The sequence below is a fragment of the Alosa sapidissima genome, chromosome 10 (assembly GCF_018492685.1).
Source record: "Alosa sapidissima isolate fAloSap1 chromosome 10, fAloSap1.pri, whole genome shotgun sequence".
NCBI classification, from domain to species: domain Eukaryota; kingdom Metazoa; phylum Chordata; class Actinopteri; order Clupeiformes; family Clupeidae; genus Alosa; species Alosa sapidissima.
This window is the reverse complement of record NC_055966.1, coordinates 33,722,904-33,745,916: the sequence shown is the minus strand read 5'-3', so window position 1 is coordinate 33,745,916 and position 23,013 is coordinate 33,722,904. Positions and strand designations below refer to the sequence as shown.

Here is a 23,013-nt window from a genome sequence, read left to right as displayed (position 1 = left end):
AATGTTACAGCGGCAAACATTGAAAGATGGAAAAAAACATGATAATACAGTAAATGAAACATACACCCTTGTTTTAAAGGAGAGTATGCTTTAGGAAAGGTATTCAGCTTAGTAACTCACCCTTGAACATCTGTTTCTATCACCCCCATTGGAAGTGTGTGTGTGTGTGTGTGTGTGTGTGTGTGTGTGTGTGTATGTGTATTTTGCTGCAATCTTCACCAAAGATATAGCAAGATATATGCTCATGAAAAGCCAGTCATAGCAGGTCCCCACTAGAACAAGGACTCAGTCAAAATGACTACTCAGTAGTGCCCTCTTCTGGACAAGGCCTTCACATGGGTCGGTAAAGTAGGGAAGTAATTGAGTATATACTGTATGTAACCACTAAGCTTAAATCAGGGAATATGTTTTATGAAATTAATATACTGTATGTCACAGTGCAGAAATGTGACTGCATCCTGGCATCTTTTCTTGCTGACAACATGTAATCTGTGAATACAGCTAGCATTTGTAAAAGGCCTTTTTTATGGATTCTGTAAAGTCAGTCTGTCTGTCTGCAGATTTTGATCAGATGAGATTTTCACTCTGTTCAGTCATGGGAGTAACCATTAGAAATACACTTTTGCTTGATGTGCATGGTGTTCACAATGGTCTTATTCAAGTTTTTAATTGAAGATTACATTTTAAATAAGTTCAGTGACAATGTGATAACAGTGACATAGTGTATGTTTTGTGCAAGTGACAATCAAAAAAGAAAACACTGCTAAATACGTAATGCTTATGTTAGAACATTCAACATCAAGTGGCAACAGTCTAAGTACTTAAATCTCCATACATACAAACAAACACTTCTGAAGAGAAATAGTATCTTGTAATGCTTAATTCAAATTTTCAAAATACTTGCAAAATACTTGTCATGATTGTAAAAACAAGTTCTCATTTGTCAACAGTCATTTCAAAGGAGATAATGTTGTTTGCCTGTACTCTTGAGACACACAGTTCAGTTATACAGATTTTCAGTGTTTTTGATAAGAATGAAATGCAGATTGTGTTATAATACTGAGTGCAGGGTGTTTCATGTCATTTCAAGTCAATCACTCATTCACTAATGTATGTATATGTCCTTGTAGGTAGTCAGCACCACGGAACTTGTCTGAAGAGTGAACCTCAAGTCTTCTATCGTCTGCCATGAACACAGCTTACCACAGGCTGATTGGGGTCCATGGACCCACGGGCTCACAGACTGCATTCTTTCTCTCCTCCTCGTTTCTCCCTTGTACTTGTTTTGGGTCTTTTTTTCTCCGTTGTCTCCCCTGTTGCCTCGATCTCCCTGGGTGTTCTCTTCAGCTCCTGGCGGCCAGCACATTGGCCTCAAAATGTCCCTGGTTGATGATGTTTCCGGCTGGGGTGTAGCGGGCCACAACAAACGTGGAGCCATCAGACGCCTGGGCCTTTCCCACGCCCATCTTGCGCGAGCTTTTCCACACCATCGCTGTGAAGTGACCTGTACAGGGTTGCAGATGGAGTGTGGGGGGGGGTACAGATGCAGACATAAGTCTGTGTGTGTGTGTTTTGTGTTTGAACGGAATTGGTGAAGGCATCGGTGAAAGATATTAACAATGACAAGAAGGGTAGAAATTAATTGAAGAATGCTCTCTCCCTCTCTCTCTGTCTGTGTGCATGTTTCAACATAAACCTTGATGGCGCTGGCTGCAGAGTATGTCAGCCAAGATAAATATTTAGAGCATGATGACAGCACATCTCACAGGATGGGTGGGTGGCGCGGAGCAGAGAAGAGACCCCCCCCCCCCACCTCCCCAACCTCCACCCCCACAGTTTCACAGAGGTGATGACACAGACGGAAGGAGTTGTCAGCGTGATGACAGCAAGCACAGGAATGGCCAATGGTATTGTGTCAGTGAATCATGCACCCACATACATACTCAAGCAGTACGTTTTTGGAGCCTAGACACTGACCATCCTTGTGTGTGTGTGTGTGTGTGGGGGGGATGATGACTGTAAATGCTTACCAGTTCCAGAGTTAAAGCCAGGACGGTTAAAATTATATTGCTGCACTTCATTATACCAGCGATCAGACACATCTTTTCCTAGAAAACACAGAAACCCACATACCAAAGCATACACATTCACTCACACACACACACACACACACACACACACACACACACTACTTTAGTGACAATCAATACCACATTGGAAATTAAACAGTAATTATCGTACAGACAGTAAAAATGCACTGAAATACAGCTAAACGTATCTTCTCAACTCACTTTTAATGGAAGTTATTGTAAGTGGACACAAGCCAGTAATATGTTCAGGTTACAGCACTGAACTAACCATTATATGAGCCGAACATTAAACTTGCTTGCCTTAACATAACAAATGTCCCTAGACAGGGCGGACATTCCTTTAGTGTTAAGTCATCAACTTCAGTCAACTCACAGCTTCAGTGAATACGCTCTCTCTCACACACACACACACACACACAAATGAGTCCCAGCTGGCGTCTCACAGAAGGAAAAGCAGAGTGGAGAGGATTATGGGAAAGAAGGACAGAAGTGAGGAAGAGAACAGAGGAGACATTTTCTGTCTCTGTATGTATGTAGTCAGGTAGCTTAGCAACTTTTTGAGGACATGCTGGACAAAAGCACCATTTCTTATTGTCTCACTTGGTCCTACAGTAAATATGCAACCTGAGATAGGTGCATCTGTATTTACTACATTATGAAAGCATTACTTTAATGGGTCATTTTAAATGAGGATCTAGGTTAATATTGTAAGCAGGGATACCAAAGAATTTGGTAAAGGACCCATGGAAATGCCTCTGAAAAGGCCATGCTTATATCTGTGGTGTCCCCGTTTTGTCCAAACATTACTATATTCCAGCCCTCTCTCTACCACACACATGTATGAGTGTGTGTGTGAGGGCAAGTGAGTGAGAGCCTACACTGTAACTTGAGAATGAGATTGATTAGAAGAGAGAAAGAACTGGGAAAAAAGAATAATTATGCATGACGTGTAGCCAGGTCAGTTTGTGTATAGAGGTTGTGCATTAGTGTGCAAGGTGTGATTGAGAGTACCTGACTGACTGGTCATAGGAAGCCCATTAGTGTGCAAGGTGTGATTGAGAGTACCTGACTGATCGAAGCCCATTAGTGTGCAAGGTGTGATTGAGAGTACCTGACTGATCATAGGAGGCCCAGGCCAGGTTCTCGCCACAGCTCCCCTTGCTGGACTCAACACTGTGCTTCAGGATCCTCGTACTGGCCAGACTCTCAGCATACCTGCACACACACACAGACATACACATGTAGAGAGGGACAGAGGGAGAACTCACACTGTTACATGGTCAGATAGTACAGAATATAATTATGACAAACAAAAATGCAGAACAATTGTTAGTATGGGAAACTACTAGACTAGAAGAAAAGTGTTGACACTTTGAAGTTTGTAGTGTATCATATTGTACTAGATTTAGAAGCTAGATTTATGCTCCCTTTTCTTACGGAAAAAATGAAAGGTCCTTTTCAAACGTCACCCTGTTTCATTTGTATCCATAAGCTTTCAGATGCTCAAAAAACAAATGGACAAAATGAACGAATGTAAAGACAGGGCTCTGTTCTAAACACTGAGCATAAATCAGGACTCGACAGCATCCAATCAAGCGGAGAGAGTGTCACCTGCTGGCCTCTCGGCTGAGCTTGCTGCTGAGTTTGAGGGGAGGGGCCTGGTGTTTCCTTCGGTACTCATTGTGGGAGTGCAGCACCTCTTCAGCAAACACCTTAGAGGCTGTAGGAGAGAGAGAGAGAGAGAGAGAGAGAGAGAGAGAGAGAGAGAGAGAGAGAGAGAGAGAGAGAGAGAGAGAGAGAGAGAGAGAGAGAGAGAGAGAGAGAGAGAGAGAGAGAGAGAGAGAGAGAGAGAGAGAGAGAGAGAGAGAGAGAGAGAGAGAGAGAGAGAGAGAGAGAGAGAGATGAGGAAAGGAGAGAGTGACATAGCACAAAACACTAGTAGAGATACAGTGTACCAGTTTCTGTCAAATGAAGATGTTTGAAAACACAGATGTTATCCACTATACTTTGAACATAATATAGTATTTGGTGTGAGACAATGTAGTATTGTAAGAGGGCACACGACGCACCTCAGGAAGAGAATTGCGTTGGCCAAGAGAAAGGTTTAAACGTGTCTTGAGCATTAGGACAGAACAGGGTAAGGACTAAATTGCGAGAAACTAAGATTCATCCGACTTCATAAAATTAAGAAATGGACCTTGAATATTTACCAAGTAGTTTATCAGCTGTAGCAAAGTAGTAGCATGGCATACGAGAAGAAATATGTATTATTTATTAACCAGTAAACCATAAACTTAAATGTAACCAATATCACTTAGGGTAAAGGTAAACCCAGAGGTGAATCTGCATCTGGAGACCTTCGAATCACCAGGGGTTTTCTCTTATCATGAGAGCAGGGGGTGTGGGCCTATTTCTCCAGAGTGGGCACAAATTATCCCAGGTTACAGAAACATCATATGCATTAACTTTACTGTTCTACAACTGACAATCTTGTATTTCTCACATTGAAACCTTTAACATGATACCAAACACAGGTTATCATTTCTCATTTGACAAATACAGTTAGAGTCCAGGTATATTTGTGTGGTCTAGCAGACCCAAGGCTGAGTGGGGCACCCAGCAGGGTGACGAAAACTGAGGGCATGTGGCAACTGAAAAAAATAGCTTCTAGCTTCAAATATATACCTACAGTACATAGAGGCAAATTGATAACAAAGGGCCTTCTCTCTTTTGTCAATGTGAGAGGCCTTCTCCGACTTTAGATATGCAAAGAGGCTGGCCTTACAGTATATTGTGTTATTAAACTTAAAGCATAAGTATTAGGTAAAAGTTCCACATGTCTCTGACAGATTGAACCTAATCTACTTAATTATCTAAACCACAACACCCACAGAGAACACAGCCCTAGGTTGGTATCTGTGAACGGATGGAATCACACTGAGGTCATGCTACTGACTGCATGGTATCATGGGCTTATGCAGACAAACATGCAAACACACACACACCTACACACACACACACACACACACACCTACACACACCTACACACACACACACCTACACACCTACACCTACACACACACACACACACACTAAATAATACGAGATTAAACACTGAGTCACACTCACAAGCCTTAGGGCCTGACAAATGATTTATATGCGAGAGTATTGCATGGAAATATACAAACTAAACTTAGAACAACAGACATGGAGAAAACCAGAGAGAAAAGAAATGTAGAATTACAAAGGCGTGCCAAACATTTACAAGAGAAAACCGAGTAAAAAAGTGATCGAGAGACAGAGAGAGAAAGAGTGTGCTGCAGAAGTAAAACCACATTGTAAAAGTGAAACAAGCTGGCAGCTGTTGGAGAACTTCAGCAACTTGGACAAAGTCACACCCAATGGAAAATGGGATCTGCACTAAACAGGCAACACTCACTCACCACAAACTTGTCAAAAGCTGGATATCACCCTTACCTGATTTGCCCATGGTTAACAGAGATGGTCAGTCTCCCTTCTGGTCGACTGTGGGCCACTCCTTACAGACAGACCCAGACAGTTATACCATAAATTAGCTCCTTCTCTCCCTCCCTCTCTTCGTGTCTTGTTCGGGTAGTTTCCCTTTCTGCTTTGCACAGATCTCTGATTGATCAGAAGTCAGTTTTTTCAGTGGCTATCAGAGTGCAAGATGATCATTTGTTTTCTTCTCTCTGTCACACTCTGAGAGAGTGCTTTTTAGCCTTCTCTCACTCTCTATCTCTCCCTCTCTCTCTCCTGAAATGAAGGGGCTGTCCCAGCTCAGCTATGACATCATCAGTGTGAGCCATGTGGTTTGAGTGAATTGCTGGGCATTTCTTATCACTGCTGTCAGGAGGCACAGAGAAACACCCTGAAGCTGCGCCCACAAGTTTCCCCCTGATTAATAGTTAGCTCAGCTGCCTAATATATTTCAAATAAATAATATGACGCTGCTTGAGTTGCAACCGTGAGTCATGAGTCAGCTAACACAAGCTATTTTTTATTTCTTTATTTATTTAATACAAGAATGCTAGTTGCAATGCAGGAATAATGCTTCTGACTTATGTCTTGCTCTAGCATCAGTGTTTCAATAATCATTCATCCAAATTCACTATTATATATAGTTTTGGGAATGTATGCAATTGAGAAACAGGATAAACACAAACACATCTGTCAGCAGTTGAAAGCAATATGAAAATGTCATTGTGCAATATTACCTGGGCATAATATTGTAGCGTTTCACCAAGAGCCAGAGTTTCATGAACTGGTTTATTGTCACCAAAGCACACAATGCAGCATATAACACACAGCGGGCAGTGTCAGGCCCAGAACCGAAAAGAGGCAGAACTTCCTCGAACCGTAGCCTATATTCCCCCGGGGGTCCCGCCCCCCTCTCACCAGGCTGCCAACCATGAGCGTGCCCGGGGTTATGCATAGCACGGCCACTCCCTGATTGACAGCCGGTCGCTACAATATGAAGGGAACCTGTGAGATTATGCTGTCCATTTGAAAAACAGCTTTGAATAGATTATATTACAAAAGTTTACCTATATATTTTTATGGTATGTTTTCTGTTGTTTTTTCCTGACCTGACTATGGTATCTGAAAGCTAATCAGTCACAATAAACCCTGACTGACTTTTTTGTTGATAAATGTTGAACAGATGGCCGTGGCCCACTGGTTAGCACTCCGGACTTGTAACCGGAGGGTTGCCGGTTCGAACCCCGACCAGTGGTAACGGCTGAAGTGCACTTGAGCAAAGCACCTAACCCCTCACTGCTCCCCGAGTGCCGCTGTTGTAGCAGGCAGCTCACTGCGCCGGGATAAGTGTGTGCTTCACCTCACTGTGTGTTCACTGTGTGCTGAGTGTGTTTCACTAATTCACGGATTGGGATAAATGCAGAGACCAAATTTCCCTCACAGGATCAAGAGTATATATTTATATATATATATATACTTACTTACTTTATAATTATTATAACTTTAATGTGTCAATCAGTAGGATTTATTGAACATGGAAACATGTTTGTGCATGTTTCAGTTTCATTGTTTCTTGTAGACAATACATTAAATGCACATCTGAACTGTAGCTGCCTATTTCCAAGATAAATTACAAATATAAATAAATACTGTAACGTCGGTGTCTTCCGGACTGAGTGCTAGCCTCCCAGAATGCAATGTGTATGAATGCTGGTTTGTGTAATGTCGGTTTTAGTGAGTGTAATTGCGTTTACCTTGTCATGTATGTGTTGTGCTTGTGTAGTCTTTAGGTTGTACATCATGTGTTTTACCCGGTGTATTGTATGTGACTACCCTGTTTGTGTATTGTGCTTGTTTTATTGACTTCCCTTGTGTTTCCTATGTGATGGTTCCTATGTGTTTGGCTGAAACCCACTTCCGCATTAAACCTTTGATTGGACAACTGTGTGTGTTGCATCAAATCGTTACAATACATACTGTAGGATACCAACCTCAGCTCTGTTAGCAATAACTGTCACTACATAGCCTTGCCTTGTACACACTCCAAAGTACTGTATGTCATATACACACCATTATCAGGCCTACATAATATGAAACAGATAACAATCAGTACAATGCCATTCATTTACACATTGAGACATACTGTAAAAAGTAAAAATGAACTTAATTAACTTAAAACCCTTTCGTTGACAGTCTTTTCAGAAACATTGTAAAATACAGTGCAGAAAGCACTGCAGTGTCTCTTCACAGTGTATCAGTCCCCTGTAGAAGTCCTTCTGTTGAACACAAAACATATTTAACAGGATCAGCAGCATTATCTTAATGACTGGATAATGATGGAAGCAGTGTAAATGGTCTGCCTATGATTTGGTAATTCAGTGAATGTACAGTACCTGTAGCAACCCTTCACTGGTCTGAACCTGAAGCCTAGCAGAACTAGTACGATGACAATCAAGGCAGCTACAGCTAGCAACGATCCAATCACTATACCAGCAATGCCTCCTCCACTCAAGCCTGGCAACACAAGACAAGACAAGAGATGTCCTTTACAGATGAGCACTCAGTTTGTAATTTCAAATAGACCAACTATAGTTTTGTTTGTTTTATTTTTATTATATTCCGTAGACATTAAAAACTTCTTTTACAGAGGGCACTGTGGTGCAACTGGCTACAGTGCTCATACCATATATGGGTCCACGTGCCCACAGAGACCCAGGTTCAAATCTGACCTGCAAAAAAAAAAAAAAAAACCTCTCCTACTTTTAGAATCACTCTTACATATTCCTACCTGACACTGGCACTGTAATATGAAGTGTGTTTGACTGCATTTTTCTCCCGGTTTTGCTGTTGCTAGCCCAGCAGCTGTAGCCTCCACTCTCACTGTCCTGAACGTTCTCCAGTCGTAGTTCTGGTCCTTCTCTGCCCAGCAGGGTTCCATTCAGTGCCCACTGGTACTGGGCAGCAGGGTAGGACTCGGAGGAGCAGGACAGGGTGATGTACGAGCCAGGACGATAGGACGGGCCCTTTGGTGTAGCCACCATGACCGCCTCATCAGGTCCATCTGTAAGAAGAAAGGCTCTTGCTGCATCATAGACGCATCATGTTCATTCACTCATTTCAACAATTATTTTCCCCTCACATGTTCATTTGCCAACTTCACATTAAACAGAATAGCATACAGTCTTTAGATTAGACTCACAGAGTACGTTGACAGGCAGCCTAGCAACCATCCCAGTCACATCATTGGAGGCCTCACATGCAAAAGGCCTCATGCCACGCCTTGCCTCCTTGTAGTCGGTGATCTTCACTTTCCCAGTGAGGCCTTCGTAGGTGCTTGACATATTGCCTGTTTCGCCAAACAATGTCACGGTGAAGAAGGAGCCAGAGGCAATGCAGGTGACTTTCACGGTGCTGCGGAACTCAATCGGCTCCGTCTCATTGGCCACAATTGAGACAGAGACAGGATCTGGTATAAAATGAATATGCAAACAAACAACAACAAAAATGTGAGTTCACATTGGCAAGATTGTTGAGGTAGTTGAGATAAAATGCATGGGTTCTATTTTGACGATCAAAAACGCGGCACAAAGCTTATTCCTATCTTACACTCAAATGTTCCGCCCTGCGCTGCACTTGTATTAAGCCTTGAGCTCAGGTGGTGTGGCAGAAAGTGTGGACTGGCGCTTAATCCAAAAATCGCTATCTTACACCCTCTACAAATCATTACGCCACTGACCAAGAAAAACCTGGTCTATAGCAAAAGGCGCATCTAAAGTACAGCGGAAGACTCACTGTCACGAGATGTAAGCCCTTAACAAGCAATCCCAAACAACTTCTACAGTGTGCAGGATAAATAGCCTTAGGATTTTTATTCAGTCATTCAAATATTATTGGGATATGTGTTGCTTTTTTCAGGCTATGTTTTTGATGGTAGCCCCTAGGCACTGCAAAACATAATCATATTCACAGCAGCTGTAGTTTGAGTCCATCAGGTGTGGTGTGAATATGTCAAGAAATCAAGACAGAGTAGCTTATTTTTCTGAATATTAATTACAAACAGTATAATATAAACTGAATGTAAAGAGGCTGAGTCTAACTGAGTGTTAAACCATGCAGTCTTAACCACTTACTCAAGGCCGTCAGGTTCATTCTCCCACTAAACTCTGTGCCTCCTGACATCTTGATGGTGACTATGTACTCCCCAGAGTCCTGCAGAGTTAGATTGTGCAGCTTCAGAGAGCCAGTCAGGCCGTCGAGCTGGACACGGCCAGAGTAGTTAGACCCAAAGGTGTCACTGCCCTCTAGGTGGGTGATAACAGGGCTCCCTTGAAAACTCCAGCTGATCTCTGTATAGGGAGGGGATGGGGGGTTGACTATGAAGAATTGCATGGTGTCCCCCACAGGTCTCTTGGTGGAGCCATCAATTAATAATGACCGCTGTTGACCTGAACTCAGACCTGTGAAAAACAATGAATGAAAGAAAATTACACTCAGATACAAGACAGAAACAATTGAATGTTATACTGTACTGTACGCACACACACACACACACACACACACACACACACACACACACACACACACACACACACACACACACACACACACACATAGCTGGGCAATGACAACATTGTGTGCATATATTTCTGCATGGCTGCATTTGAAAGGAATTGCACAATCAAGTTAACCTGGCTGCCCGCATAGTATCTATGCTCATTTTCATTGAAGTGACAATTAGCCCATTTCATGTCAAGACAAGTCAAGTCAAGTTTAATTTTTAGCGCATTTCATACACAGAGGTCACTCGATGTGCTTTACATAAACTAAAGACCAATAGGGCCCGATAGTCCTTAATTAATTCTTTAAGTCCTTAAATAGTTAACACCCAAAATAGTTAACACTCAGAGTTTCAGAGAAACCAGCTGGAAAGGAAGAAACAGAAATACATTTTACCTGCCAATTATCATTAACATCATTAACATCATTAACATCATTAACATCAACGAGGCATGGAACCAGTATAGTGGTATATGACATTAAGAATTCAAAATGTAAAAAAAAAAACATTTGCACATTACATTGCATTGTACATCAGTTGCATGGATGTACTAAATCATTGCTATTTGTTCAAGAAGAAAGAGAAACTGCTTTAATGATGTGCACACAAGTGATAAGATGATATATATGGAATTTGAACAAGCAGTTTTGAGAATTCTGATTGACTGTGACTGAGAACAAAATCATGCAAAAATTAACAAAGCCAAAATCCCAGCACCAGATCATATGTTACTGTCACAGAGTGTCACTCAATACTATATGTTTTATTTCCTACGCTGCTGTGTATTAAGCATTAGAAATAGATGTTTGAAAACTATTTAAAGCAACCCAGGAGAGCGCTGGACTGGGTCTGCCCACCTATCTGTCATGTCACAATTTTGCCAGCATTGTTATGCCACAGTCATCATCAGGCATTGAGCTGAAGGCCTATCAGTGGTTATGAAGACATGCAAAGACGCTGCTGGACTGGTAAGGTATGTTTGGCTAAAATAGTCCAATTGGCTTGAACTGTGAATAAAATCTCTCAACACAGTCACATCATACACTTTATGTCTGTTATGTATCTCTCAACAAGCTCACACTAAATGACAAACAACTCTTTTCATGACTGTTTTGTTGAAAAAAAAAACTATTAACATGCCTGTCAAAGACAGAAAGCCATACTGTCAAAACATATCCACCTGTTAGCAGGGTAATAACCAGAGTAGCATGGAGCATCATCTTCCCTCTCTGACAGCAGCTGAGATCTCTGTGATTATCAATCACCTGTTTACATTTGGGGATTTATACTAAATCATTGCACAATAATGGAATGGTATTTCCTGTCATAGTTGTCTTACAGGTTCATACAAGAGTCTTCCGGATGCTTACCACAATAATTGTCAAGGTAAGTCCAAGCGAGACAAGGCAAGACAAGTTTACATCATATTTCAGATGTTGTGTAGCAGGTTTTAGCACCCGGGAGGATGATGTGGGTGATGTGATGTGGGTCTTCCCTTACTGTTGTTTCTCTGTGTTTATTGTGCTTTTAAAGTGCCTGTATGTCTCTGCTGTAACATTACATTCCTCTAGGGACATTAACGTTTTCTCAAGACATTAAAGTGGAATGCAAACCTTATCAAACCTTGCTCGTTTATATTTTGTTCAGCCTCAGTGTTAACAAATAAGCAAACCCTCTAAATCAATCCATAACTATAAATCCATTAATCTGTAAATAATCTTAAAACCAACCAGGGATCTGACAATATTTAAAAAAAGCCTTTCCTTACTTCAGCCAAAAATCTCTGACAATCAATATTACTATCAATTAAACAGATATAGTCCTGTTGCAGTCTTAGGTGACACAATCTCATCAAATAAGTCAGTGATAAGTTGTTCTAAAAGCTGCTATGGAAGACCAACTATGATATATTATTTGATCACTTCACCTGTCACTGTCTATAATTATATTGTGATGCTAATCTGTCAGGGCAGACACTTGTTGCAATGTGATGGACACAACATGTTTTCTTTAACTAAGTCTAGTGAGGCCGGAATTACTAAGTAACCAATGTGATACTTCACAGTCATGTACAGTATGTCCTTATTCTGTTCATGCACGTGCGCGGGAGACGAGAGTGTAGTAAAAGTCAAGTGTGAGAAGTCAAACTGGGTCACTGGTTCAGAGCAAAGCCTTCATTTTGTTTTAAGTGTATGCTGCCCCGCGTTTGGTTGTCCATATTTCAAAGAGGATACAAATGACTCCTCTATACTGGCCTCTCTTCATTGGCTTGTTAAAGTGTCCAGAATTCAAAGGAAATCCAACACTCTTGCCTTATAACCACTGGATTTATAACCACTGGATCAGCACCATCCTATCAGAACACAATGATTGAGCTCTATTCGTCAGACTTGCACTCTGTTTCACTACCTAATATGAGTGAATAGTATAGTATAAGTATATATACTGTACTCTTTTGATCCTGTGATGGAAATTTGGTCTCTGCATTTATCCCAATCCGTGAATTAGTGAAACACACTCAGCACACAGTTAACACACAGTGAGGTGAAGCACACACTAATCCCAGCGCAGTGAGCTGCCTGCAACAACAGCGGCACTCGGGGAGCAGTGAGGGGTTAGGTGCCTTGCTCAAGGGCACTTCAGGCGTGCTTACTGGTTGGGGTTCAAACCGGCAACCCTCCGGTTACAAGTCCGAAGCGCTAACCAGTAGGCCCCACTTTTACACTGATGATTATGGCATGAGGTGCGCTGCAAGAACTGGGATGGTGCACTCACTCATAACAGTCAAACGGTCAAAAAGACACTGGACACTCAAACTGGACACTTTTCATCCTCAGTGGATAGTTCAGGTAGTTGTAATACAAGTGCTTTTTTTATTATATATGAGTGAGAGTGAGCATGATTGCATATAACAGGAATTGCACAATTGTCATGAGTCAAGTCATGATGCCATAGAAGAAATAACACAGTCAAAATCTCAAATTGCAACATCATCTCTGTATACCTGATATTTGGTAGGCTTCATTTAAACTAAATTATTACACAATAATGACAGGGTATTTCCTGTCCTATACTGAACAGAGCTGTTGAACAAGTTTACACCAGGCATATCATAACAGGATGTGATGAAGTCACATGAAGCAAGACAAAACATGACAAGTTTGTTTAGTTATCCCAATGCAAGTGCTGTGTACTGGGTTTCAGATCACAGAACACAGGAATGTTATTCAGTGTACCAACTATGGCTTACAATACCAGCACAACCAGTGTTTTCTACATCAGTTGTAATAATTGCTTTTGGCCACCATGTGACAGTGTTGTATTACTACAATATACTGTAGGTCAATCCTGCAAACACCGTTGGTGAAAAATAATCAAGCAAAAATGACTTACAGTCAAAAACATACTTGCATTTTTAATTACAGTAAAGCAGATATAACAACCTTCCTGTAGATGGCGCACTCTCATCAGCAATAAATCCATGTTTTCACATTTTTCCATCGGGCCTACCATGCTAGACAAACAACCTCACAGATAACAGGCTTTTCAATGCCACTAAAATTATACTGCGTAATGTTGACACGGCTATTGCAGTGTTATGCATGCCATGTGGCATGCCTCCTTATACAGGACTCAGTAAGGTACAGTCAGGCCTGGATAAATAAGTAACCAATGCCCTCATATACAGTCATGTATTTCCTTATCAGGGAATGTAGTAAATGCCATGAGGAAACTGATAAGTAAATGATGTGGAACTGGGTTACTGGATGAGAGCAAATCCTAGAGTGGCAGGGCCACATCTTTTTCACATCTATTACAGTTTTTTCCTCAGTTGCTTTGGTACATTTCTCAGATCAGAAGTGAAATTCTCAAAAGTACCTGTTCAATCTTCACATCATTGTGTCACTTGTGCACATCAAAAAAGCAGTTACTCATTTCTTTGAACAAGTTGCAAATGCTTTGGTACATCCATGCATATGATTATGTACAATTATCTGCTGTTTCCTACATTATCATTTGCTTATGTCATGTTGATCAAAATGTATTATAACGGGTCTCTGTTGAAAAGTCTCACCCCCCACAACATTTAGGCATTAGTTCATAACAGTCTTTACATGCAAAATGGTTGAACAAGTTGTCATAATTATGTCAAGCAAGATGATACGACTGCACTGTGATTCCTACAGCACTGCACGCACAGTTTAGTTTAAACTTACGGAGATTGTCCTGTGGTCACATTTCTTCTTTCTTTTATTTTTCTTTGTGCTATGCAGTGCAGTGCTGTCTTTTCCCTTCTGTATCGCAATGCTATGCTCTGTGAACAAATGACAGTACAAACAGCAAAAGCGTAAATGTGAATCTTGTCCAGTCTCTTGCAATCCAACACCTTAGTGTACTCCAACCTAGTACACTAAGGTGTAACCTACAATTTACAATAATTGTCAACAAAACTTTAGCCATATAGATTACATCTAGGGCTGTCAATCGATTAAAAAAAATAATCGAATTAATTACATACTCTGTGATTAATTAATCTAAATTAATCACATATATAATTTTTGCTGTGAAAGTATTTTAAATATTTAAATTCAAATGAATCATTGATTAATCAGCATTAGTGACATTAAAGTTCAAAAACTCTTTTATTATTATTTTCACTGTTCAAATAATGACCATAATAATCTATGATATGACCTAATATGCTGAGGAAATAAATTCAACAGTGCTTTGGGAAGAAGTTTTTTTTTCACATACAAGGCATTTCAGGCCACAGATATAACCTAGGGGACACAATGAAAATACATTAACACTCCCTTCAATGTTAACACTTATTTCTTTGCATTGATGTGCGACTATAGAGTTGATGAACTCCGGTGATATGCAAATTCCTTGCTGCAGACATTGCAGAGGACTTTATTTTCAACACTTTATTTTTATGAACACCATCAGGCCATTTTTTAAAAGTAAATGTTCCAATCAATGATCCAGGCAGCACGTTTTCTTCTCTCTCCTTCATTTTACAGTCTAATTTTTACTGAATAGAACGGCTCGGGGTCAAAGGTCATACGGAATCGATTAATCTGCACTAATTCTTTTAATCAGTTATTTTTTCTCAAATGAATTAATCAAAATTAATCAGTTATTTTGACAGCCCTAATTACATCAGAACATCCCTCCAGAGTACACTGTTGAGAACATGACTAAGCAATTTGACTGTCTTATCCGTACACAATGACACAAAGACTTGTAATTCTGATGGCACTGACATGTTCATTGACACTTACTTACTGTTTTGCAAATGTTGAGGATGATTCGAGAAATGTACCAAAGCGACTGAGAAAAACTGTAATTTGGGTGTAACGGAATTGGCTGTTCCTTTGTTTAGGAGGAACTGAATCTTCAGTTGAGCATTCCAAATAAATGTTAATGTCTGAATACCATTAGACTGTATGAAAACATGATAACACATTTCCTTACAGAACACCAAAGACCAAAACCGCAGCATGTTTCAGCATTTACTTGTCATCACATCAACATATTAGTACAATTTAACTTAAATAATTGGATGTAAATATGTCTAAATATGTATTTTTGCATTTATCAATTTCAAGCTTTATATTGTCTGCAGTAAAGGAGCCTGTGAAAGCAACAGAGTTCTTGGTGCAGGCTTTATAATACTGTGGGACTAGCCATGGGACAGGGTAGAACACAGGGGGAGCACAGAGTGTCCAGTGCTTTGGTGGACATTATCGACGTGGTGGGTGGTGGTCTGAATGGAGAGAGCTGAGGGGTGTAGTCCGTCAGGGTCGATGCTCTCCTCCTCTGAACTGGCCTGGCCTGTCTTCGCTTTGGCATGGGCTAGCCACTACCCACAGCAAGGGGGGTGGCAGGTTACAGGTCACTGTGACAGGACGCGAGACACCCACACACAGCAGCTACTGCAAAGAAGAAAGATAAAGCTGAATATCATGACATAATGGTTAATTGCTGTAAGACGGCACTCTGGGGCGAATGCCTGCTGTTGTCAGAAGCACTAAGTGTCTCAGTGAAGAAGTGGTTCACATATTCGGCAGTCGCTGAAAGGTGAAAGAAAACTATGACACGTTTTGCTCATGTGACAGCACATAAAATATTGTAAGTCTCTACATCATAGAGTAGCACACTACTGCTTATATTTGCTCTTGGCTTATGTATTAATATGCCACCCCATACTCCTCCTTATATTAATTATATTAACTTAAATGGAATGCCCCAGTCCTTTCACTGATGTGTTACCAAGGTCATTGTAGGTGCCCTTATATAGGTATAGATGCATCTAATCTTTTTTATATCAACACATGATACACTGGGAAATGTTCAAATAATAACAAGGTAACCAAAAGGCTAAACTTGATCAATCTAATGCCAATTTGTACTTTGGAGATTACTGTAATGCTAAACGTTAAAGACAATATCATTTGAGAGAAATGGCAAAATATGTGTAATTTATTTTATCACTAATCACAGTTTAAAAAACATAATATTTCATATTCAAAGTTTAGGCAAAGCTAAGTTTCTTTTTTATCTTCCCTATTCACACATATAGACGGCTTAGTGCAAACATAGGTCTACTGTCAATTAGCTTCAAAATTAAAGAGAGAGTGGACACTGGTAATAGTTTGCCCAGGCTCTTAACCGTGCTTTTGTCCACAGGAATGTCATATTTATCACCTCATAAGCCAATCACAAAGAAAGAAAATAATTGAAATCCTTCATGAGCCCAGGTGATTGTTGCCAGTGGTGCAGATGGAGGGTTGGTGAGGGTGAACACCACACTGTCTCCTACTGCTCCATCCAGAGGCCCATCCTGCAGTAACTCATAGACATATGTAGATAGATAGATAGATAGATAGATTTGAAATTGAAGTAAGTCAATAAGTCAAATTTATTTTGTATTTTGTTTTCTGAATGTGTCACTGTGTGAGGCATATTCAAATTAGGTCATGAGCCAGCTGGCAGAGGGGTATCAAAAACCAGACCATCAGCGCTTGAAACAAATAGAGGAAGACATTTGTTTGAGATTTGCATTCATGACTTGTTAATTTTGCTCAGTTCCTTCACCACATCTCTCTCATCATGACCAAACGATAATTTATTTGCATTTATGGTGTCTTTGTGTGGGTCATTTCACTTTATTTCTTTATGTATGTGCCAGGGTTGCAGTGTGGAGAGCTGGACCGAGGCGCAGGCAAGTTGAGATCGAGGCACACTTAGTGAAAACAGGAATCTTTAATACGAAGGCACACTACAGCAAACCACGAAACAACATCACAATAAGACTAATAACCGACAAAGACGGAGAGGAGACAGAGGGTTTACATACACATGGGTAACAGGGCACAGGTGGACAATGATCAAGGTAAAACAAGAGACAGGTGGAAACCAATATTAAACTAACAGACTAATTAACAGAAAGAGGGCTGGATGAGACCAACAAGACAATAACGGGGAACAGGTGTGGAAACAGAAACGGAGGGAAAACTAACAAGACAGGAAGCACAGACCAAATAAGGAGATGGGGCGGAGACAAAGACAGGTGACAGGCAGGTAAACACAAAGCACATGGGGAACAAACAAAGGAGCACCGGACCCTTACAGTATGTCACAGTCTTTACGTCTTTATGTACAACACAGGTGTTAGATATACACTTATTGAATGTAAAAACATCCTCAGCTAGGCTAATCCTTTAAGTGCCACTCCAGTAGAATTATACAAATCTGGGGCACAGTGGTAGTGATTGAGTGTGCCATCTTCACATACCGAAAATCCAAAAACCGAAAATCGGTATGTGAAGATGGCACACTTTGCTCTTTGCTACCCCAGAGCTTACTTGCAACTTGTCCTACGTAGTTAGCTTCAATTAACACCCGAATCTCCTTTTATGGGCAAAGATGGCAGCTTTTTTTTTTTTTGTAGGCGAACTTCAAAGCTCTATGGCTCAATATAGGCCTAATTGACATATGTTACTCGCTTTGGTTAAAAAGCATCTGCTAAATGCATAAATGTAAATTCAGACCTGCCTAATGTGTAGTATTGCAATGTCTTTCTGCTGCATGATCCTGTGTCTCTTCAGGTAAAAACCTGTATCTGTAATCTCATCTGTAACCTGAAACGCTATAGTAGGCTACATGACTGTCTATATTATATTATTGGGCAGCCGTGGCCTACTGGTTAGCGCTTCGGACTTGTAACCGGAGGGTTGCCGGTTCGAACCCCGACCAGTAGGCCCACGGCTGAAGTGCCCTTGAGCAAGGCACCTAACCCCTCACCGTTGTTGCAGGCAGCTCACTGCGCCGGGATTAGTGTGTGCTTGTGTGTGCTGAGTGTGTTTCACTAATTCACGTATTGGGATAAATGCAGAGACCAAATTTCCTTCACGGGATCAAAAGAGTATATATACTTATACTAGAAGGTGAAACTAGCTTAACAGTAGAAATAGATGTCACATGCATGGAGGCATAGCAGGCATACAGTACACGCTTCAAATAGCAGCAGGGGTGTAACTATCAATGAGCAAGTAATGACCATGTGTCACAAGCAACAAGCCCTTATATATATAAGTATATTATACACTACAAGCCCTTTAAATATATATATAAGTATATATACACACGTATCTGATTGATGGTGTGTCCTTCTGACTGAATAAATACAACAATAACACAATAAAATTAATTTGGCTAATGGGTGAGTCAGTGAAAAATCCATAAAATTGTGATACAAGCACCACATTTTACACAAGTCACTGGAAATCAACATTTAATAGTAATTGTATAAGAGATTGCATAATTACAATTGCACAAATACACTTTTTTTTTTTTTTTTTTAATTCTCTATTCTATAGCCTATGTAAGATTATAGTAATCTAATCATACAGTAATTGTATGTAGGTGCAGTACTGCTGCAGGACTTAACAAGATACAACTGGGCTTGTTTACATAAAACAACAGACATTCCATCCCTGCATCAAAGCCCAGGTGCTATTCCTCAGCACGCAGATGTGTTGTGCTGTACTTAAGCTTAGCAGTCCTACATCACCACCATAAAACCCTCCGTCAAGGTGACAAAGAAGTTGAAATTAGAATATAACAACATAAAACACAGAACAAATTAGATATCTGTGACAATCAACTCCTGCAAATATTCTCAAAATTATGTCTTTGTCATGAAAACAATAAATATAGATTTAAATAAATAAATAAATAAATATAGATTTAAATAAATATGAATAGTAAATGACTGTTCCTGTGTTTTTGTCGGAGTACGGACAGGACAGACACAACAGCAGAGTACCGTTTTTACATCTCTAGGGCAATTCCACGGAAAATGGACTTTTTGTCACATCCATAACGCCAGTGAAATGCCTTGGCATTTGTATGATGTGAATGATAACATTCATTTTTTGTGCATTTTTTCTCATGTACATTCTTCAGCTAAAAATAGCAAATGCTCAAATTTCATGTAATCATTCACATCATACCATACCATCACCTTTTATTGGCGTTATGGATGTTACAAACATGGGCGTAGGTTTAGGGTGGGACGCTAGGACTAGTCCTAATCAATATTTAATATGACAAAATTGTCCCCACCAATATTTTAGCAAACTTATTTGCGCTGCTGATCATTCCGACAGCCAGCACAACAGTAGGCTACAAGAAACGTCGTCATATAATTTGCTGAAAAACAGAGGGGGGAGGGTTATCTGACATGCACGCTACACGCACGGAGAGTGTCTGTAGGCCTACTTGTTTGCACCGGCGAGCGGGTGTGTCAACGACAACGGTAAGGGCTGTCTGCCAATACATAGCCTATCCCATAAAAGGCCAGAGTAAAACATTGTGATATTCCCTTTGCCCTTCAGCATACATGTTTGCCCCTTTTTGTGGTTTGTAGATCAGCTATGCCACCCAAAAATATGAAGCTTTTTCATTGCAGTATATAGGCAAAATAATTAGCCATACAAACTTGTGACCAGGCTTTCAAATGCGAATTTTACTGTGTAAAATAGCATTAGCTGTTAGGATATTACCCAGGATATTGTCACAGCGAACCTAGCTTCTGTAATCTTTCAACCAAAGTTAGGAGTCATGTTGAATAAGGGTGTGCAGCACGGACATAGGCTATAAGCATAGACAGTAAAAGAAAGCTATAAGTCACCATCACTGACTGTTAGGCTAATTGGGCTACCAATCTTGCAGTAGCAATAAACAATGGATCCGAGACATTTTCCTGTTCCTATATTCTGTTTATGTAGGCTAATGTATTTGTGAATGTAGCCTGCACAATGCAAAGAAATAAAAGATAAACTGGTGCATTCCCATACTCATAGAAATGAACATTGCGAGACACTTATCTCTTCTATGATCTCATCCCAGAAATATTTTCTTTGACTTGTTAGTTTTTTGAACATTTATTTTATCTAATAACATAGCAAACATGATGAATTTAATCCACATATCCTTGCACTTTCGAAACTATTTTTCAGCGTTCACGTTCCTCTTAAAGTGACAGGCACTCAATTAGATTTACACTCCAAATGTGATGATATAGACAAGTGTAGCCTAATAATTTAAAATATCAATATGATGTAATCAAATTACTAAATATGTTTAGCTATTAGTAATCATGCAGATCATAAAATACTATAAATAATCATCAATATAAATGTATAGTTTATATGAATTCCAAAATATGAAAAAGAAACCTATGACAACCATCACTTTCAATGTGTGTGTGTGTGGAAGGTCAATCAAATTCTATGATTGCCACTGATGTGAATGATCTCACAAATCACACAAACCAAATCAAAATTTTTAAAATCACAATAGTATCGAAATCGAGATTCTTCACTTGCTATTGGTATTGAAACAATAATGTTGGTATCGTGACAACAGGAGTTGTGGATGTGTCCCCACCAAAGCTGAGACAAAACCTACGCCCTTGGTTACAAAAAACATAATTTTCCATGGAATTGCCCTCTATGAAAAAAAGAGTGTCTAAAACTCATTTATCTTTGCCCTCTTCTTCTCCCTTCCTGCTTTCTCATTTATTTTTTGGAAGATCTTTTCATGTTGTTGCTTTATCCACGTCAGTTTGGTGCCTGCTGGCTTCCCCGTCTCCCACAGTCTTTGTCCAATCTGAAGAACAAAACTCCAGTCATTTCATCATTCTTTACAGTTTTTTACATGAATGAAGACTCATTGCTGCATTATCTACAAGAAACATCCTTTTTGTTTGTACACTCATAAATCATTGTATAAACTGTAATTGGGTTGTTAACAGCTTTTGTAAATGGTACAACCAGAGTGATGGTGTCAACACAACAGGATTTATGTGTTTTTGTTTGTTTTTTGTTTGTTGCTGTTTTTGACCCACCTTCTCTAAGATGGCCGCCTGCACAGCAGGGTCCTCCATGTTAACCCCGGACTCGGCCTGGACCTTGACTCTCACCATCTTCACCTTATTAGGGACTAACACAGGGCAACAAACACATCAATATTTAAATGGTATATTTGGATTAACTAAGGAAGACTTTAAAATCATCCACAACCACCATTATGTTGATTTCCATTTAAGATCACTATGCAGTGTGCTTTTTAGGTACAATACATGCCTTGATAGTGTTCTAGGATCTACTTAGCATGGTAGTTTAACAAATATTTCATAAAGGTATGAAATTATAGTGCTAACCAAGTAGTGATGCATTTCTATAAGTGGTTAGGCCATTTGGAAGAACCATTTGGTTTTTACTGAGAGGTTCCCATACCAGGACATGATGTTGAATGTCAGCATACTTTCGATCAGTGATTTGTAGATCATGGACATTGTGTGCTGGCTGGTGTTAAAGTTTCCTGACAAGAGCAAGGCACTGTCTTCCTTTTTTGTAAATATAGTGCTGAGCTGGTTGTCATTGAAAATTGAGCTGGTTGTCTAGACCAGGGGTCCCCCACCTTTTATGTACCATGGACCGGTTTGATTCCTATTTTTTTTTCACGGACCGGCGGGGGGGGGGGGGGGGTTGGGGGTTCCATGTTCCATATGTGTTGTGCATGCATTACTTGAAAAGAACTAGCTCCAGTTATGTATGAACAGTAAAGGTAACGATCTCTTGTGAAAAACTTGAACTTGAAGAAGTGAAAATTGAACAATATGAACTATGAATATTGAACAACTTGAAGCTACATCTATAAGTGTGAACAAGCTCAACAAAATATGGGAACAAAACATGGGAACTAAACGTGCATTACGAATATAATTAGTGGGAGCCCTGCTTGTTTCCCTGCAACAAGAAGCTTCCTGGGGGTGATGGAAGACAGTGACACCCTCAGTGTGTTTGAAATGTCCAGTCGATTGCGCAATTTGTCTAGTTGCAGTCATTGCCGAAAACCCGGCCTCGCATAGATACGTGGTGGGAAACGTTTTCAGCGCTTTTACGGCTATCTCGGGATATTCTGCTTTGGTTTTGATCCAAAAACCCGCCAGAGAGGTTTCCTTATACACACTCTTAAGACCACCGTCATTTGCAATTTCGATCAACTGCTCTTCCTCCTGCACTGACAAGTTAGGACTATTCGGGATATTGACAAATGGGTTGCGGACCCACTCATTGGTTTGCCGTGAATCTTTGAAGGATGGGAAGTAACGCTTAAACTCATTTGAGAGCGCAACAAGGTGATCGCGCACCAGCTGCGAGAGAAAGGGCCCTGCCTCAGTCTCTCCCAAAACCCCCACTACTTTTGGTTTTGGGAGAGACTGAGGCAGGGCCCTTTCTCTCGCAGCTGGTGCGCGATCACCTTGTTGCGCTCTCAAATGAGTTTAAGCGT

General features: G+C 40.3%; 3 protein-coding genes across 5 annotated transcripts in view; all 3 read right to left on the bottom strand.

Moving 5' to 3' along the window:
- Window positions 1-636: 636 nt before the first annotated feature.
- On the bottom strand, window positions 637-6,332 carry glipr2l (GLI pathogenesis-related 2, like). Its single transcript, XM_042106273.1, has 5 exons — window positions 5,568-6,332; window positions 3,702-3,810; window positions 3,202-3,305; window positions 2,031-2,108; window positions 637-1,504 (listed from the first exon to the last, which is right to left on the bottom strand). Exons 1-5 carry the CDS (start codon window positions 5,578-5,580, stop codon window positions 1,344-1,346), a joined length of 465 nt encoding a protein of 154 aa, XP_041962207.1. The 5' UTR covers window positions 5,581-6,332; the 3' UTR covers window positions 637-1,343.
- Window positions 6,333-7,081: 749 nt separating this feature from the next.
- On the bottom strand, window positions 7,082-11,418 carry LOC121720227 (carcinoembryonic antigen-related cell adhesion molecule 6-like). Of its 3 annotated transcripts, none has more exons than XM_042106207.1 (6): window positions 11,327-11,418; window positions 9,719-10,045; window positions 8,788-9,054; window positions 8,377-8,649; window positions 7,982-8,102; window positions 7,082-7,864 (listed from the first exon to the last, which is right to left on the bottom strand). In XM_042106207.1, exons 1-6 carry the CDS (start codon window positions 11,364-11,366, stop codon window positions 7,843-7,845), a joined length of 1,050 nt encoding a protein of 349 aa, XP_041962141.1. In that variant the 5' UTR covers window positions 11,367-11,418; the 3' UTR covers window positions 7,082-7,842. The 3 variants fall into 3 exon arrangements, with proteins under 3 accessions (XP_041962141.1, XP_041962143.1, XP_041962144.1); XM_042106209.1 differs by having other exon boundaries at window positions 7,082-7,861; window positions 11,327-11,411; XM_042106210.1 differs by having other exon boundaries at window positions 8,845-9,054; window positions 11,327-11,411.
- Window positions 11,419-21,119: 9,701 nt separating this feature from the next.
- The window catches only part of LOC121720045 (hemicentin-2-like), a 30,700-nt gene continuing 28,806 nt past the window's right edge, over window positions 21,120-23,013 (bottom strand). The window contains exons 18-19 of the mRNA XM_042105878.1: window positions 21,566-21,660; window positions 21,120-21,327 (exon numbers count right to left, since the gene is read on the bottom strand). Coding sequence (XP_041961812.1) covers window positions 21,187-21,327; window positions 21,566-21,660 — 236 coding nt within the window. The 3' untranslated portion in view covers window positions 21,120-21,186. The remainder of the gene's footprint in view (window positions 21,328-21,565; window positions 21,661-23,013) is intronic.